General features: G+C 36.1%; 1 protein-coding gene across 4 annotated transcripts in view; it reads left to right on the top strand.

Moving 5' to 3' along the window:
- The window catches only part of LOC125240562, a 104,793-nt gene that overhangs the window by 69,698 nt on the left and 22,355 nt on the right, over window positions 1-12,740 (top strand). For all 4 annotated transcript variants that reach the window (XM_048148494.1, XM_048148493.1, XM_048148495.1 and 1 more), the window contains 2 exons: window positions 8,013-8,152; window positions 9,404-9,452. In XM_048148494.1, coding sequence (XP_048004451.1) covers window positions 8,013-8,152; window positions 9,404-9,452 — 189 coding nt within the window. The remainder of the gene's footprint in view (window positions 1-8,012; window positions 8,153-9,403; window positions 9,453-12,740) is intronic.

Genomic DNA, 12,740 nt, shown 5'->3' with positions numbered 1-12,740 from the left:
ATTCGCAAGCTTTAATTAAATCTAATATGTAGTGGAATTAAATGTTACATATCTGGTATTGGTACTCTACAACGAACTCATTGCTTCTTGTCACTCATTCAAACGGGTGGCCAATTGAAATGATAATACATAATATACGTAAGTGTCTGTGGTCGCCGAAGTCGATGCCTAATGCCTATTATGTATAAGTGTACCAAAAGGGGACCCAGAGTTAACGGGCATTAGCTTTATTGAATCTGAATAGAAACGATATTTTGTCAGTTTACAGCTCGTTTAAAAGGGACGAATTCCCTGTTTATGGGAGGCCATTCACACACAATTTTTACATTTTCTATGGCCATTAACTTGTCATAAAATAACGGAACTCTATGTATTCAGATTTTTTACAATTTTCTTGAATATTAGTTGCGTATTGTATGTTCAAAAACTAAATTGTAGACAAAAATGGTATTGCCTATAACTTTGCTATACATATGTCAAACGGACGTAGATGTGCATTTATTAACCAACGTTTTGCCTTCACAAGGTTCGTATTTGGGCTTTTTCAGAATTCGAGACACCCCAATTAGCGTAAGTTGTTAACAAAAATTAACTCGCTGTCAGTTTTGTGACGACAATTAAGCATAAAATCTGTCTAAAAATTGACTTTTTTCAAATTCTGAATGTAGATTATCGCTTAAAGTTTATGTAATTAACACAAAAACCATATTTTTTTAGAAATTTCATGCTTAATTATCGTCACAAAACTGATAGTGAGTTAATTTTTGGTAACAACTTACGCTAATTGGGGGTCCCAAATTCTGAAAATGCTCATTTGTCTCACAACTTTAGTCAACTTCAGCTGTATTACTTTGTGTATACTGAAACTGAGTGACAGAGCAGCACAGGTTCCGTTAGTACGACGTAAATACGACGGTAAAGGAATATGGACTACATCTGTATTCGGCTTATACATGGTCGGTTTTATCTACATATAAATATATATTTTTCTACTTGTCGACTGTAATATGTCAATTAGCGCACCACAGACTAAACTATAAGTGCTAACTTTTCAGTGTTGGATACTCTATGGCAGTTTCGACTCAATTATAATAAGCTCATTATAGTTGACTTTAGTTAACTGTAATAATTTCAAAAATAGGACATACAATTTCTATACTAATTTGCGATACCTGGCAAATTTTCCTGCATCTGAAACACATTTTTTTTATCTGTCGCGTTATCGGCCAATCAGAGACGGTTATTACAAACAATTGGTTGCTAGGTAATTCGATGTTGATACAACGGTGAACGACTCTATTAACATTAATTTTAACTTGCATGAATGATGATATTTCCGTCCATTGATGATGAAGATGATGACTCGTAGAAAAAGTATTGTATACAATAGTGATATAATTAAGCTTTTCACTCTCGTACCGTACTATTAGGCCACTCAGCAAGCTTCGTGGTCTAAACATGGTACTCGACTGAAAAGCTTTGTATTATATCACGATTGTATAAAATACTATTATTTTCTATACTGACGTAATAGTAAACGTATACAACTTCGTGCTGTTCGGTAAAAATATGTGGAATATGAATAAATGATAAATGACTCACATTAAGTCGCTTTTTATACAGGCTTGTTACTTGAGTTTTGTTATATCCATTTACATGTAATATAGGTAATATGTTTATGTTCTTGTTATTATATGTATAATAGCCCAGATATCCAAGCGGCTATCTGGTGTCAGTTTCTCTTTTCTGTCTGTACCCTGTTTTCTTGGATTAAGTAATCGGCATAGCTGGGCACCGTTAATCAAATAGTTAACTTCGTTAATCGTTAATCCGTTACTAAAAAAGTTAACTTCGTTAATCGTTAAAGCGATACATTTCGACAAATTTAACGGAAGTTAAAGTTAATCGATAATCCGTTAACACGTGATAAAAATTAAATTTTACTTTCATCAATAATCCATTATATTGTATTATGTGTACAGCAAAGCCTCTCAAAACATCCCTGATGTCAATAGGGCAAAACCCGAAATGTTCACAAATGTAAGCGTGTTTATTCAAACGTCCCACTTTTACCATTAAGGCGAAATTTACTTGTATATTTATATGAATATGCTGACAAAGTGGGACGTTTTCCAGAGTAGGTACCTCACAAACATCGTTTTGAAGTGAATGTGGTCATAAATTGTGCTCCAATTAGCGGCCCTGACACAATCGCCATGGTAAAAATCTAGGATTCACTGAGTCAACGTTGGTAAAAAGCGAAGCGAAGAGAACAATAATAGCTTATATATTATTTCGTATTTTTAACGATCGACATCGGGTTTTTTCAGCAGCGTTCACAACGTGTTTTTCGCTGCGCCGCTGGCGCCTGCCATGCTAGATTAACGATTAACGGACTAGGATAAATTTAACGGAAGTTAACGAATCCGTTAACATTTTTTAAAGTTAACTTAAAAGTTAATCCGTTAATCGAAATGTTAACTTCGTTAATTAACGATTAACGGATTAACGAGTTAATGCCCAGCTATGGTAATCGGATACCTTTTAAGCAATTATCGTTGCACGTTGTATAGATTTTTATGTTACAGTTCCTATCAACCACAAAAACACGTGCTTTGGATCGTAGTCTCACATTATTAAAGGTTAGATTTGACAAGTATGTGAGTCCTATTGAATGGTACGATCTAGGGGAAAAGAATTCTAAGTCTTATCTGCGCTTGTATCGTATCCTATCAAGTTCTCGTTTCCTGTAACCACTGTGTTGTGAAGCTCATAAACTTATAATAGGTACATACAATGCATATTGAGTTGATAAAAATTCTCGTACCTAAGTTTATTTGTTATGATTGCAAAAAATAAGTGAAGCAGCTATGTACATATGCCATCCTTCGTTATATTATGTAATGAAATATTAAAGCAATAGTAGGTATTTTGTGTTACTTATGTATGTCAATAATTAATTATGATACTGATATTAACTAATGGATCTCAAGTTTTCTCATAGGGCACACCGGTACCATTTAGGAACACATAAACAATAAATGTGTGCCCTGCTGCCCTGTAACTTTAGACTTTCAACCAAACTTGTATAGATTATGATCGGTTATAGTTCTCTCAGTAAAAAGTATGCGCAGTATATAGGTTTAGTGCTGCAAAGAAAAGCAATCCCTCAACTTGTTTTGTAACACATCAACTTAAGTAGTTCCCAGGCAAGCTGCCCATTGCCCATTGAGACGAAAGGGTTGCTACTTGCTAACTTACTACGAACACAGAGTGACCTACACTGAGTAGCATGGTTCCATGAATGGTTATTGCCGGCTTTTTGTTCAGAGAGAGTTTTCTCTAGACATGACATGAGACACACATTTTCGGGAGTGCCTCCTTTTGTTTGGGAATTAAAATTAATGGCATTAAAATACCTAGTTAATATTCATTTATGGATATCTTCAAGGGCTACTGAATTATTTATTTTATTTTAATGTTAAAAACGTTCAAGTTTTAAAACGATTGTAAATGAACAATAACGCGTATATATCTATTTAAAAAATACATACACCCCTATTAACTAACTGCTCACTAATGAAAGTTATATGATAATTTATAATCCATTTGAATACTGAAACGTAATAAATACTTAACTATCGAGGTTAACGATGAAAATATATGAACTTACTAATAGCTTCTGCCCGCGGCGTCGCTCGCGTTAGCTTCGAAAATTTTGGAATGCTACATACAAACTTAACCACCATACAACTAATATTAGAATGGATATTTAATTAATTTATCCCTGTTACAGGTTTGTACCTGGTTGAATTATTGATTGAAATCCGTCGTTCCTTGCATTCTCTTGTTATTGTATACTCACATAAATATGAAGCCCAGATCTCGGGCACTATATTTTATTTATCAAGTCACGCCGTGTTTGTTGATAACTGATAGCAATAACAACCAACCAAGCTTATCACGTCACGTGATTTGACTATTCCTGAGCCATTTGATTAACGCTATATAATTTGATATGGGCTCATATTGTTTCACGCTTAGACTAGTAGTAACTAGATAAGTATTATTTATCATAGATAAGCAGTTTAATTTAAACCGGAAAAGTGGCCTCACAAAAGTATTTATGTTCCTTGGCCCCGTAGCCGAATGCCATTTCTGAGACGCCAAACTCAGCAGAAATGCATTCGGCTCTGTCGCGCCAATACGCAAGGGCTTGTTTGTAGAGATGCACCGAAAATTCGGTTACTATTCGGTATCCGGCCTATTCGGCCCTTATTTTAATATTCGGCCGGATACCGGATAGTGACGTTCTATCCGGCCGGATACCGGATGTGCTATTTTTGATTGAATGATTTTGGGGTAAACAAATGAAATGTTAAAAAAAAACAGTTACGGTTATAATACTTATAATAATAGCCCTTTATTATATTAAAAAAAAAACATTTAAACAAAACCGGACTCCGCGTAAAGTTCACTAAAGTCAAAACCTGCACGACGCGCCCGCTCCCTGCTTAAATTGTAGGTATTGTAGGTAAAATTCTACTGTCCGAATATTCGGCGGCCGGATACCGAATATTCGGTCGATGGTTGGGCCGAATATTCGGTATCCGGTATCCGGCCAAAAAACTATTCGTTGCATCTCTACTTGTTTGTATGCTAAGGCCGTGCACTTCGGGCTAGTCCCTAATTTAACGGCTACGCACCAGAGCATTTTGTTTCAAAAGTTTTTGAAACTAAAGGTGCGGAAACGTATCGGTTTATGCATATTTAAAAAAAAACAGCTGCTCAACTCTTTTAGCGCATGAGAAATGAAATAGATTTTTACGGTAAAAAGTTGTGTATGCGGTAAATCGCATAACAATACCACCAAAGTGTAAAATACTGCACTCAAAGCTATGAAACGTTACGTTTTCCTTATTTTGACGGCATTCACTATTACAACTTAGCAATACACCATATTTGTTGAATAGTTTCCTTTGTACCTATACCTGTTTATAAATTATTTGTCCGTATCATACAGAATCACAGATTTAATAATTTATTGGTTTGCTCCCCACTTACCTACGGCAGATTTGAGATTTGGTTATCTTGACACCTCTGCTTGTCTTCTCCATAGGTGGCTAAAAGTAAATAACTGGAGCGAGCGATTTATGTTCAATACATCTAAAAATGTTAAGGATCAAAGGAAAGAGGTATCTATATTACGCAAACGCGACAAATATAAAACTGACGAGTATTCCGATACGTCTATGACACGGGATCCACACAAGGGTGGGGGTTAAACTATTTTATTTGTTTTCCTGACGCGCTCAAAGAATTGCGCCTGTGGCGAATGTTTACCTAACTGGGAAAGCGTTATTACTGTTTGTCGGATTGTTACTTTATACTTACATATGAATAAAGTTAATGTTTGCACTCGGCGGTTTATTGTATTTTAAAACAAACTAATAACCTTCTCTCACAATACGCATATTACAGTTGCTTTTTGGAATCATGATAAATGATCTAGCAACAACTCTAAAATTTGCCCGGTGCTTGCTTTATGCTGATGATCTCAAAGTCATTTACGGTGTCCAAGAGGTCTCGGATTGTGTATCTCTCCAGGTAGATGTGGACAGAGTGCATCAATGGAGTCTCCAAAATAAGCTGACGTTTAATTCCTCTAAATGTGCCGTTATGACATTCAGCAGGGCTCGTCATCCGCTTTACTATGAATATTACCTGGGATCGGAGCCATTACCCCGGGTTGACACTATTTGCGATCTGGGCGTCATTCTCGATTCGCATCTAAACTTCCACGAGCATATGATAACATTAGCTCGTGACTGCTACAAGAGGCTAGGGTTCATTATTAGGAACGCGAGGGATTTTCAAGACTCGAATACTGTAAAGCTTCTATATACTTCATTAGTCCGTAGTAAGCTTGAAGCAGCTTCCTCTGTTTGGAATCCTTATGAGGCATCCTACATCCTGCTCCTGGAGAGAATACAGAAAGTGTTTCTCCGGTTCTTATATAAAAAAGAGTTTGGGTATTACCCCTTTTTATATCCAACCAAATATTTGCTTGGTTGTTAGGCTTCAACTCCTTAGAGGTAAGACGAAATTTTAAGCATCTCACTACAGCCTGTGGCGTCTTACGAGGTGAATCAGACTGTCCTGAACTCGTAGCGCAATTACTGCGCCTTTATGTCCCTATGCCGACCAGAGTCAATTTCCGGCCTCGTGATCGTGGTTTATTTGTAGGCCCAGTATCGCGAACCGTGTCTCACAGAAAATCCCCTCTTGTTCGCCCTTTGCCCCTCCTGAATGCTCTCTTAGCATCAGCACCTGAGTGCGATTTATTTGCTGGCAGATGGAGTGCTGTGCGCGATGAATTATTGAGGTTCTGCGAGAGGATGGATGTACGTCTTTCAACAGTTTATCATGTATAAAAAATGTTTTGTACTTGTTTTTAGTTTTTAGTTTTGCAGTGATTTAGTATTTAATACTGTCATGCTGTATCACTATTTTTTTTGAAATAAATAAATTTACATTCACATGAAATATTGTAGATCACGTCATGATTAAAAGGGACCTACACACACACACACACACACACAGCGAGATCCTCATTTTGTCGGAGATAAATAAATAAATAAAATAAAGAAAAAGTAAACAAATAAATTTATTCAATAAATAAAAAGTGACTAGTATGTACAATCTTAAACAATTAAAATATAAAAATTAAAACTAAAGTACCTTAAAAATTTAAATAAAACTAAATTAAAATATATAAACTAATAAAAAAGACTTCCGCGAGCTGTACCGGGTGCAAAGGTGCCCATCAAACTTGCCGCATTGCCACGTTGGATGGCAATGGACAACCTTTGCACGAGGTACGATCCCGCACGAGCATCGGAGGTCCTTTCCCTCAGCTTAAGTCCCAACTCCCGTATGAACGCTATGGCCTCTGACCCCCAACACCCCGTTGTCTCGAAGGCGAGGGGAACGAAATAATATTTCGCCTCGAGCGCAGAATATTTTGCTCTTTTTAGCAGAGCTGCAGATTCTGCAGCAGCGCCGGCTGCCTGCACCGTCCGGCTTAGGTGTGAGGCGGCGAAAGTGCTGACGCACGTGGCGTCCCACAGTAGGCACTTACCTTTCTGCCAAGGCACCAGGGTTAAGCCGTCAGGAAATAAATAAATATTATAAGACATTCTTACACAAATTGACCAAGTCCCACGGTAAGCTCAAGAAGGCTTGTGTTGTGGGTACTCAGGCAACGATATACTTATACAGGGTGATTCATGAGTCGTGAGCAGGAGTGAACAGGGTACTGGGGAGGGTCACGCTGAGCAACTTTCATAATGGGGCAACACTGAATTGTGATTATTTTTCTTAACTATGACTTAATTGATAAGTACTTAATTGATAGCTAATTATCAATTACGTTCTAATTATGACTTAATTGATGATTAACTATCAATTAAAGTCATAGTTAAGAAAAAAAAAATATCACAATTTAGTGTTGCCCCATTATGAAAGTTGCTCAGTGTGACCCTCCCCAGTACCCTGTTCACTCCTGCTCACGACTCATGAATCATCCTGTATAATATACAAATACTTATATACATACCCCCTTATTCATAAACGTTCACTAAAGTTATCAAGCCGATAAAAGTCGTTTGTCCCTTTCTTTCACACCAACACGTCGGAAAGGGACAAACGACTTTTATCGGCTTGATAACTTTAGTGAACGTTTATGAATAAGGGGGATAGAAAACATCCATGAATCAGGAAGAAAATCTGTGCTCATCACACAAATAAATGCCCTTACCAGGATTCGAACCCGGTACCGCAGCTTAGCAGGCAGGGTCACTAAACGCTAGGCCAGACCGGTCATGTATACGGTCAAAACTGAATAGAATTTAAAGAACTTTGAACTGAATAATTTAATTATTTAATAAATACCCTTGTTTTACGTGTGGGGTATTGCATTTAAGTAATGGAATCGTATTTGATTGTAACAGGACAACATTTGCGACGAGCAGCATCGCAGGAGGCCGAAAAGCGAAGAGCGTCGCTCGGCAATGTCACCACTCGCCACCGTGCCTCGGACGCCTTCCTTGACCCCCACCACGCCGCCATACTGTTCCGAGACTCCAGAGGGGTGAGTTTTTACTTCTTCGACTTCTTTCTCATACACGCTTCTGTACTCTGTACTTTTAGGTACTTAAAAATAAGGTAAACCAACCAAAACAAAACCAATTGGATCTGTCACTGACCTACCTGTCTTTAACCTACTTACCTATTTATTTGGTCGTGTAATGTTTTCGTTTACCATCAAGTGGCTTAAGGGGCCTTTTGTAGATTTTGTATACATTTATTTAAATACCTAAAGATATCGAATATAAGACTGGCATTCGAGTAACCCCGGTAATGTAATGTTAGCGAAACTCATTGGTTGTATACATGCACTTCCGACTTCGAACTCCGAATTGCAATTCGTTTCAACCACTCGGTTCCCGTCGACTAAGTGAATCACCACTTAACCCTGTTAAAAGGTGTCAAATTGTTTAGGCTCTGCATTAAAATAAGTATTACGCCATTACGCATAGACCGGAATTTTCGCAGCCAAACAAAAAACTGTCGCAACTGGTTGGGCTAAAAAACTATTGCATGATCATCAACCTGAAGAAGTCAATATCGTACCAACCAAATAGGTATCCATACTTACTTACTTATACTTACTAATATTATAAATGGGAAAGTGTGTGTGTCTGTTTGTTTGTCCTTCTTTCACGGCAATGTATTGACATGATTTTTTACCTTTTGTCTCTTTCTGACCCCCTACTTCCCGAAAATGGGGGGTGGACGTTGTATGGAGCATTCCGAAATTTTAGAATTTAATGCGAGCGAAGCCGCGGGGCTAGTAATGAATATTTTAGTTATGCTCCCTTGACTTCGAGGTACTTAAATATTAATTTTAGTAATGTCTACTCCCAGACCTACCCTAACGGAAATGATTATCTAGTCTTATCACTATCACAAAAGAAATATAATATCATGGGCTGCTGTGTGCACTTATTTAAGAGGGTTTCGAAGAAGAAATTACATTTCTTTTAACCTTATGTAAAAATCTAATTACCTATCGATATCGATAAAAATATTTCCAATACTAGCTACATTGCGACAATTTTGTTGTTGTGGCGAAAATTCCGGCCTCTGGTCACTAGGTACATTTGTATAAAACCGCATCAGGTTAACACCAGTTTCAATTGTGCTTCGTTTGTATTAAACCCTGAACACCTGACTAATCCTAATTGAATTGAATTACTATTTATTACCTGTAGTGCTCATTCATTGGAAAACATGCAGTGTTGCATCAAGCATTTGCTTAGTCACTTTTTTTTTGTTTCAGTTACCAGTTGCAGATCCATTTTTGGAAAAAGTCAGCCTTTCTGACTTAGGTAAGTGTTCCCAATTATTATACTGTTTTAAGTTATCATTATCACAATGAGGTCAGAAAATAGTATTTTATACAATCGTGATATAATCTCATCTCTCTCTCTCTCTCTCTTAGTGATATAATCAAAGCTTTTCAGTAGAGTACTATGTTTAGACCACGAAGCTTGCTGAGTGGCCTAATAGTACGGTACGAGAGTGAAAAGCTTAATTATATCACTATTGTGTACAATACTTTTTCTATGAGTCATCATCTTCATCATCAATGGACGAAAAATAACATCATTCAAGTTAAAATTAATGTTAATAGCGTCGTTCACCGTTGTATCAACATCGAATTACCTGGCAACCAGTTGTTTGTAATAACCGTCTCTGAAGGTCGATAACGCGATAGATAAAAAAAACGTGTTTCAGATGCAGAAAAATTTACCAGGTATCGCAAATAAGTAAAGAACTTGTATGAAGTTCTATTTTTTGATTATTATTTTATTTTTTTGTATGTATGTTCCTCGATATCTCCGAGAATTGTGGACCGATTTTCAAAATTTTTTTTTTGATCGAACGGGTATAACCCCGAGATGGTCCCATTGGCACCAAGTCAGGGTCTGATGATGGGATCCTGGAGAAATCGAGGGAACTCTTCAAATGTTATAGGCACATGTAATGTTTTCAGTGTATTTTTCAAAGGTAAACCAGTATTTACGCCTGATGGTAATAATTTTATGTGGCTGAGCTGATGATGGAAGGTCAACTCCTCAATGGTTAGGAGTTAAAGGATAATTCTTTCACTAGTGTACCTGTATTCGGACTGATACATATAATATCAATAGGAACCACTAAAAATCAACAAATAAATAAACTTTTTTAACAAAAAATAAAACCGCCTTCAAAAATAAGCGCGTTACAAAACACGGAGAAACTAAAAAGCAAAAAATAATAAACCTTTGAATTCAGATTTCTTATCGTATTGCAATAATCTAAACATCCAAATTATAAACAAATCAATTATTTTTGGAGTCGGTGCCAGCCTGCGTATGGTTGGGTGGGGCAAACAGGCAATAGCAAGGCGACGAACAGGTCTGGTACCGACTGCAAAAATAATTGATTTGTTTATAATTTGGATGTTTAGATTATTGCAATACGATAAGAAATCTGAATTCAAAGGTTTATTATTTTTTGCTTTTTAGTTTCTCCGTGTTTTGTAACGCGCTTATTTTTTTGAAATTATTACAGTTAACTAAAAGTGAACTGTAATGAAATATTATAGTTGACTAAGTGTCAAAGACTATCTAACACTGAAAAGTCAGCACTTATAGTTTAGTCTGTGGTGTCCTAATTGACAGATTAAAGTCGACGAGTAGAAAAAAACAATAGTGATGATCGCGTTTATTCATTTAGTTTTTAAATATTTCTTAAAATTAATTCATATTAGGGTAATTCCATGATAACTTGCGTTACATTTAGAACGCAAAGTTGTCAAACAAAGGTTATTTGTATTTTGATTCATACGTAAATATCTTTTTTTGCTGGTGCACCATTTAATACAGTTAAATCTCATTAAACTAAAGTGGAAATTATTTGAAACATAATCATTTTCTGGCCTCAGTACACTAAAATGAGGTGGTAACTTTCGTTACAGAAATTGGACATGGGTTTTTAAAGCATTATTTAAATACGATTTTTTTATTTCCATATTGGTTTACGAATTTTCTTGTAACTTAAATCGTGTCAGTCAAGAGTACAGGTATGTTTATGTAGCAAAAAGGAATCTTAATATTTTTCAATTATGAAAATAACCATGCAAAACATTGGTAACTTGCGTTTCAAGAAATCAGTAACTTTTGTTACGTCCGCATGAAACGTATTTTTTAGGGTTCCGTAGCCAAAATGGCAAAAACGGAACCCTTATAGTTTCGTCATGTCCGTCTGTCCGTCTGTCCGTCTGTCCGTCTGTCCGTCTGTCACAGCCGATTTACTCGGAAACTATAAGTACTACAGTGATGAAATTTGATGGGAATATGTGTTGTATGAACCGCTACAAAATTATGACACTAAATAGTAAAAAAAAGAATTGGGGGTGGGGCCCCCCATACATGTAACTGAGGGATGAAAATTTTTTTTTCGATGTACATACCCGTGTGGGGTATCAATGGAAAGGTCTTTTAAAATGATATAAAGTTTTCTAAAAAACATTTTTCTTAAAGTGAACGGTTTTTGAGATATCAGCTCTCAAAGTCGTAAAAAGTATGTCCCCCCCCCTCTATTTTTATAACTACGGGGTATAAAATTCTAAAAAAAATAGAGGTGATGCATGCTAATTAACTCTTTCAACGATTTTTGGTTTGATCAAAGTATCTCTTATAGTTTTTGAGATAGGTTGATTTAACTGTAATTTTGGTTTGCTGCTACGGAACCCTTTGTGCGCGAGCCCGACTCGCACTTGGCCGGTTTTTTTATAGTTAGTGATCGAAATATGAAGTAAAAGTTACAGAAGTAAAAAAATACAGGATTCCTTGATTTTTAGGGATATGAGGGAAGGTTATATTATTTCCCCCAAAAAAGATATTCAGTTTTTAATTATTTTTTGGATTTTTTGAATATTATGTTATTTTAGTGTTTTTCTAAAAATGTCAGCTACCTTTTATAATTAGAATAATCCCTTGAATATAATGTGAGTCTTAATTAATTCAGTTTACGCACGTATCTTAAAAAGCACGCATTTTAAACTTTAAAAAAATTGGCATACTTAGTTAAACTCAGTTTATTAAAAAAAAATCGGTTCAAGTAAGGTCTAAGAGCCAAAGAACATTACCCCATAAACAGATTTTAAAAATTCTGACCTCAAAAAATTGATTTTTTTCGCTCTCTGCCATGGAATTACCCATTAGAATAATAGGTATAGTCAGTACATGTAGGTAGGTTTTCTAATTGTTTACCTACTTCAGCTGGAAATATTCGCATGTTCATCTAGCTCGGCTCACGATGCTTATTATAAATAAAAAGAAAAAAATGCGATTCATGTTATTTTTGTTGCATAAATCACTTAAGGTTATCTTATAGGTCTCTTGTTTAGATTACAATACAACTGCCAACAATTGTCAGTAAGCTTTGGGTCTTTCTCGAATAACATTATTGAATCGAATTCCGAGATATTAACTTATCGCTCGATAGAAATAAATCTACCGACATAGCATTATATTGCACTTAATTTAGTTTATAATACGTATACATACATACATATACTTAAAGGAGTCTGTCGAGGCTGTATAATATCCCCGTCGCTTTCGAACCTG

Source organism: Leguminivora glycinivorella, chromosome Z (genome assembly GCF_023078275.1).
Source record: "Leguminivora glycinivorella isolate SPB_JAAS2020 chromosome Z, LegGlyc_1.1, whole genome shotgun sequence".
In the NCBI taxonomy this organism is placed as follows: Eukaryota; Metazoa; Arthropoda; class Insecta; order Lepidoptera; family Tortricidae; genus Leguminivora; species Leguminivora glycinivorella.
This window is presented reverse-complemented; position numbering and strand designations above follow the sequence as displayed.